This window comes from Musca vetustissima, unplaced genomic scaffold (genome assembly GCF_032173495.1).
Source record: "Musca vetustissima isolate MV318-11 ecotype Yass unplaced genomic scaffold, APGP_CSIRO_Mvet_v1 utg324665, whole genome shotgun sequence".
Lineage (NCBI taxonomy): Eukaryota > Metazoa > Arthropoda > Insecta > Diptera > Muscidae > Musca > Musca vetustissima.
The window spans coordinates 15277-22756 of NW_026883765.1; the positions used below are offsets into that span (position 1 = coordinate 15277).

Sequence of the window (7480 nt, forward strand, 5' to 3'; positions counted from 1 at the left end):
TTCCATTTGCATAATATATTCAGAAAAATAATTCGGAAGGTCTTCTGTATAAAATCTCTGGGCCTTGGACCTAAAGCTCCATATATACGCATAATACCAACATAATATTTTTTATCTGCAGCAGATCAACCTTAAATGGCCTTCCATCCGTAGAAAATAGCCAGATCAACTACATAAGGTCATTAAAAATCAATGATTATCGTTTAGGATCCCGACTTTAAAATCCACGTTTATCATTTTGAAAACATGCCCTTTTAAATGGACGCTTTCATACCTTATGGTATCGAAGGTCTATCAGGAATCCTTTACTTTTTTATATTATTTTGATATTTTATTTTTTTAATTAAACTGCATTTTTTATTAATTGTATATTTTTAATTTTTTTCAGCAACTACCAACAAATCCAACATTTGGGCTATGCCGGTCATGAAATCGCCACCCAAAGTATTTCACAACAGCAAGGTTTACAGGATAAGGGCTATGAGGAATGGGTTGGTGAAATGATTGGTATGCGTGAAATTTTGCGTAACTTCGCCAATGTATCGGTTAATGAAGTTGTTGGTATGCGTGCACCATTCTTGAAGCCAGGACGTAATACACAATATAAGGTGAGTTGGAATTTTTGTTCCTTTATGAATATAGTTTTTGAAGGGAGAGAGATATTGAAAATATATTTTTTATGGAGATTTATTCCAGGAAATTTTAATATTCCGGTGAATTATTTTTTAATTTTCTCTCAATATTTCTTGACATCGGTTTTCATATTACTGCACCGTTTTCTTAATTTTTCCTTTTTTTCCTACATCCTTTTCTGATGATATTATCACTTTAACAGCCCGCCAATGTCCGGCATATTAATAAACTCTTAAGAAGCTCCTCAGTTTTTCAATATTTTCGACTTTCTTTAAAATCCCGTTTTACTTCGCTGACAAGCCGATAATAAGAAGCATTTATTTACAGCTCTTTCATTTGTAATTCCAATTTTACATGCTTTCAACCTCAAACTGAAGGACTCAGAAGAAAACTGTTGGCAGCAACAACAACAACAACAAACAATTCGCAAATAAAAATAAAAAGTCCAATGACATGGTCAGATAGTTGTTAACAGAACGCCGATTGCAGCGATTCACAGCTGTTCGGTTGATTTTTTTCAACGTGAAATGAAGATTTTTTCTACAGTGGTGGGAAAAATTGAAAGGACAAACAATCGTGAAAAATTCTTCTTTAAAAAATCCACGCTGAAAAATCCACACCTCGTTTGAGGCTCTGATTATCCTTTTGAAAAATTCTTCTTAAAAAATCAACGCTTCATATGAGGCTCTATTTGGGTGATTATCCTTTTGAAAATTTCTTCTTAAAAAATCCACGCCTCATATGAGGCTCTATTTGGGTGATTATCCTTTTGAAAAATTCTTCTTAAAAAATCCACGCCTCATATGAGGCTCTATTTGGGTGATTATCCTTTTGAAAATTTCTTCTTAAAAAATCCACGCCTCATATGAGGCTCTATTTGGGTGATTATCCTTTTGAAAAATTCTTCTTAAAAAATCCACGCCTCATATGAGGCTCTATTTGGGTGATTATCCTTTTGTAAAATTCTTCTTAAAAAATTCACGCCTCATATGAGGCTCTATTTGGGTGATTATCCTTTTGTAAAATTCTTCTTAAAAAATCCACGCCTCATATGAGGCTCTATTTGGGTGATTATCCTTTTGAAAAATTCTTCTTAAAAAATCCACGCCTCATATGAGGCTCTATTTGGGTGATAATCCTTTTGTAAAATTCTTCTTAAAAAATTCACGCCTCATATGAGGCTCTATTTGGGTGATTATCCTTTTGTAAAATTCTTCTTAAAAAATCCACGCCTCATATGAGGCTCTATTTGGGTGATTATCCTTTTGAAAAATTCTTCTTAAAAAATCCACGCCTCATATGAGGCTCTATTTGGGTGATTATCCTTTTGAAAAATTCTTCTTAAAAAATCCACGCCTCATATGAGGCTCTATTTGGGTGATTATCCTTTTGAAAAATTCTTCTTAAAAAATCCACGCCTCATATGAGGCTCTATTTGGGTGATTATCCTTTTGAAAAATTCTTCTTAAAAAATCCACGCCTCATATGAGGCTCTATTTGGGTGATTATCCTTTTGAAAATTTCTTCTTAAAAAATCCACGCCTCATATGAGGCTCTATTTGGGTGATTATCCTTTTGAAAAATTCTTCTTAAAAAATCCACGCCTCATATGAGGCTCTATTTGGGTGATTATCCTTTTGAAAAATTCTTCTTAAAAAATCCACGCCTCATATGAGGCTCTATTTGGGTGATTATCCTTTTGTAAAATTCTTCTTAAAAAATCCACGCCTCATATGAGGCTCTATTTGGGTGATTATCCTTTTGTAAAATTCTTCTTAAAAAATCCACGCCTCATATGAGGCTCTATTTGGGTGATTATCCTTTTGTAAAATTCTTCTTAAAAAATCCACGCCTCATATGAGGCTCTAATTGGGTGATTATCCTTTTGAAAATTTCTTCTTAAAAAATCCACGCCTCATATGAGGCTCTATTTGGGTGATTATCCTTTTGAAAATTTCTTCTTAAAAAATCCACGCCTCATATGAGGCTCTATTTGGGTGATTATCCTTTTGAAAATTTCTTCTTAAAAAATCCACGCCTCATATGAGGCTCTATTTGGGTGATTATCCTTTTGAAAATTTCTTCTTAAAAAATCCACGCCTCATATGAGGCTCTATTTGGGTGATTGTCCTTTTGTAAAATTCTTCTTAAAAAATTCACGCCTCATATGAGGCTCTATTTGGGTGATTATCCTTTTGTAAAATTCTTCTTAAAAAATCCACGCCTCATATGAGGCTCTATTTGGGTGATTATCCTTTTGTAAAATTCTTCTTAAAAAATTCACGCCTCATATGAGGCTCTATTTGGGTGATTATCCTTTTGGAAAATTCTTCTTAAAAATCCACGCCTCATATGAGGCTCTATTTGGGTGATTATCCTTTTGAAAAATTCTTCTTAAAAAATCCACGCCTCATATGAGGCTCTATTTGGGTGATTATCCTTTTGAAAAATTCTTCTTAAAAAATCCACGCCTCATATGAGGCTCTATTTGGGTGATTATCCTTTTGAAAAATTCTTCTTAAAAAATCCACGCCTCATATGAGGCTCTATTTGGGTGATTATCCTTTTGAAAATTTCTTCTTAAAAAATCCACGCCTCATATGAGGCTCTATTTGGGTGATTATCCTTTTGAAAAATTCTTCTTAAAAAATCCACGCCTCATATGAGGCTCTATTTGGGTGATTATCCTTTTGAAAAATTCTTCTTAAAAAATCCACGCCTCATATGAGGCTCTATTTGGGTGATTATCCTTTTGTAAAATTCTTCTTAAAAAATCCACGCCTCATATGAGGCTCTATTTGGGTGATTATCCTTTTGTAAAATTCTTCTTAAAAAATCCACGCCTCATATGAGGCTCTATTTGGGTGATTATCTTTTGAAAAATTCTTCTTAAAAAATCCACGCCTCATATGAGGCTATATTAATCCTTTAAAAAATTCTTCTTAAAAAATCCACGGTCAAAAATCAGGGTCATTTGAAAAATGCATCTTTAAAAATCAACGCCTATTAGGGTCCTTTGAAAAATTATTCTTTAAAAAATCCACGCCTTGTGTTGGTCCTTTGAAAAATTCTTCTGTAAAAAATCCACGTCTTGTGTTAGCCCTTTAAAAATTCTTCTTTAAAAAATCCACGCCTTGTGTTGGTCCTTTGAAAAATTCTTCTTTAAAAAATCCACGCCTTGTGTTGGCGCTTTGAAAAAGTAGTCTTTAAAAAATCCACGCCTATTCGGTCTATTGGTCCTTGAAAATGTCTGTATCCCTAGTTTTGTCCCCTACTGTATATACACAACCCCTCGTATACATATTTACATATGAATTATAATATGTCCTTTTCATTGAAAATTGAAATGAAATATTCTCTTGGAGAGCATGTCCTTATATCTGAGATTGCTGGGCAAGGACATATCACTGTTCGGAAAAGTTTGTCACATCCTCATCGTCAATGGCAATAATTAAAAATACATTAAACGCCATAATAAAGGAGGGTAATGACAAAACACAAAAATTAAAGAAGTCGAAGAAGAAGGAAAATCGTTAAAACTGTTACTGACGGCTGTGATAACAGCAGCCTTAACAAGGTTATCATCGAAGTTGTGATTTTTCATAGTCTTTAAGCATGAGTGAAGAATACAGTATAGTAACGGTTTTTAAGTATTTAAAATTTTATTTGATGTGGAAATGCTTATCCTTTGAGAATCCTCTCCTTAAGACGCCTTTTTTGTTCCTTGTTAATTTTTTTAACTAATTTTTATTCTCCTTTCCAGGTCTTGGAAGATTTCGGTTACATCTATGACAGTTCCATCACTGTTCCCCCAGTACCTGTTCCCGTTTGGCCCTACACTTTGGATTACAAAATTTCCCATGAATGTAAGAGCGGTACCTGCCCATCCAAAACATTCCCTGGCGTTTGGGAAGTCCCATTGAACACCCATTATGTCGAAGGTTATGAAGGTGGTCACTGCCCATTCTTGGATCAATGTGTCCTCCATAACTTGGATGAAAATGAAGTATTCGAATGGTTGCAAGAAGATTTCTCACGTTACTATGAACAGAATAAGGCTCCCTATATGATGCCCGTGCACACCAATTGGTTCCAGACTAAACCTTTGGAGAATGGCTTGCATAAATTCTTGGATTGGGCTTTGGAACTGTGAGTATTGATTTTTTTTTAGCTTCAAAAGTTCGCAATTAAATTTCCTTGGAAAGTAAAGAGAAACCACACCACACAAATCCCCTTGGAAAACAAATCCGCAAAATAAGCGGTGTAAATGACGACTGACCACCAATGTAGTTTAAATATTAAAAAACAACGAAGCAAAAAAGGACGTTTACAACAACAACGACAGCAGCATCACAACAAAACCCTTTGCACGTTTTAATGAGAAAAGTTTAATTTAGTTAAATATCCAAGTTGTTGGTTTTTTTCTAATTTCGTTCGTATGGTCCAGTTAACCACCTGCAAAACGGTTGGAAAATCAGGAAGAACGGAATAGAAAAAATATTTTATAGGAAAATTACGAGGATGGAAGCAAATAAAATATTCCTTACAAAATCCAGGCCTCTTTTGGAGGCTGTGAAAAATATTTTTTAAAAAATCCAATGGTTGGAAAAATTTTCTTTAAAAAATCCAAGCCTCTTTTGGAGGCCGTGACAAATATTCTTTAAAAAATCCTGGCCTTTTTGGAGACCTTGAAAAATATTCTTTAAAAATCCTGGCCTCTTTGGAGACCTCGAAAAATATTCTTTAAAAAATCCTGGCCTCTTTGGAGACCTCGAAAAATATTCTTTAAAAAATCCTGGCCTCTTTGGAGACATCGAAAAATATCCTGGCCTCTTTGAAGACCTCGAAAAATATTCTTAAAAAAATTCTGGCCTCTTTGGAGACCTCGAAAAATATCCTGACCTCTTTGAAGACCTCGAAAAATATTCTTAAAAAAATCCTGGACTCTTTGGAGACCTCGAAAAATATCCTGACCTCTTTGAAGACCTCGCAAAATATTCTTTAAAAAATCCAGGGCTTTTTTAAGACCTCGAAAAATATTCCTTAAAAAATCCAGGCCTTTTTGAAGACCTCGAAAAATATTCTTTAAAAAATCCAGGCCTCTTTTGTAGGCTGTGAAAAATATTCTTTAAAAAATCCAGGCCTTTTTGAAGACCTCGAAAAATATTCTTTAAAAAATCCAGGCCTTTTTGAAGACCTCGAAAAATATTCTTTAAAAAATCCAGGCCTTTTTGAAGACCTCGAAAAATATTCTTTAAAAAATCCAGGCCTTTTCGAAGACCTCGAAAAATATTCTTTAAAAAATCCAGTCCCTTTTTGAAGACCTCGAAAAATATTCGTTTGAAAAATCCAGGCCTTTTTGAAGACCTCGAAAAATATTCTTTAAAAAATCCAGGCCTTCTTGAAGACCGCGAAAAATATTATTTAAAAAATCCAGGCCTTTTTAGAACTTCCAAAAATATTCTTTAATAAATACAGGACTTTTGAGAACCTCCAAAAATATTCTTTAAAAAATCCAGGCCTTTTTGAAGACCTCGCAAAATATTCTTTAAAAAATCCAGGCCTTTTTGAAGACCTCGAAAAATATTCTTTAAAAAATCCAGGCCTTTTTGAAGACCTCGAAAAATATTCTTTAAAAAATCCAGGCCTTTTTGAAGACCTCGAAAAATATTCTTTAAAAAATTCAGGCCTTTTTGAAGACCTCGAAAAATATTCTTTAAAAAATCCAGGCCTTTTTGAAGACCCCGCCTCTTTGGAGGCTGGGAAAAATATTCCCATGCTTCCTTATCCTCCACCTCGTTACCTCTTTAAATACTTAGGATATTTTTTTTAGTTACACACCTCCATAGCGGGTAGACAAGGATTTCCTCTATGTTTATATATGGAGATTCGATTAAACTGGGATGTTGCAACCAAAAGCCGCCATGTCAAACAAAAAATGTTTTGTTTCCCCAACAAAGTTCCGTAATGAAGTTATGCTTCCCCAGTCAGATTATATCAATGCCTAAGCCAAGGTGGAACTTGTGGTTAGATGGAATGGAATATGGAATATAAAGGATATGGAGGTCGGCGATATAGCCATAACTTTTTTTGTAGTGAATAGATTAAAAATAGATAGATGGTGGTATAGGTATATGGAAATATGGCCCATATTTTATATATCGAATATCTGGTATTTCGGATAACTCTCTAAAGCGAACTTTTTAACTTTTCAATAAAACGAAGTTGGGAAATTTCAGACACCTCTCTTAATATCATATTCTAGTTAATAATAATTTCTCCCTCTCTCCCTTGCAGTCCCGACGTCTATGTTGTCACCATCTCTCAAATGTTGCAATGGATGACCGATCCCAAGGAGACCCGCAATGTAAATCAAATCGATTCCTGGAAATGTGATAAGAATGTGGCTGTCGCTTCCAAGCCCTGCAACATTTGGAATACCTGTGCCCTACCCTTCAAGATTCCCGAACAAAATATCACCGATACCCGTTATATGGAAACCTGTCGCGAATGTCCCAATGTCTATCCATGGTTGGGTGATGCTGGCGGTACTGGTATTCAGGGACGTGATAGTTACATTTTCTCAGGACCCGTTCAAGACGCCGATGGCGAAGATGTAGATGAATAAATTGTGACGAGCAGGAGCAGATGATGGAGTCCTTTGGTTAACTCAATCGAAAAAAAATTAGTTAATCCCTATTTCCGGAAGATTGAGTTTGAGAATGTGCCAGACCATCTGAAAACAGCCCCTCTTTTTGAGTCATATTTTTCGTTTTGTTAAAAATGTTTTTTTTATTATTTTTTTTTATAATTTTTGTTCAATCTTATTTTTTTCAAAAAAAATACT

General features: G+C 34.5%; 1 protein-coding gene across 1 annotated transcript; it reads left to right on the forward strand.

The window, feature by feature from the left end:
- Nucleotides 1-388: 388 nt before the first annotated feature.
- Nucleotides 389-7265, forward strand: LOC133330787 (chitin deacetylase 1-like; the record flags this gene model as incomplete). Its single annotated transcript, XM_061539195.1, has 3 exons — nt 389-608; nt 4397-4782; nt 6931-7265. Coding segments are annotated over 3 exons (937 nt in total), but the record flags the coding sequence as incomplete, so codon positions are not given.
- Nucleotides 7266-7480: the final 215 nt, after the last annotated feature.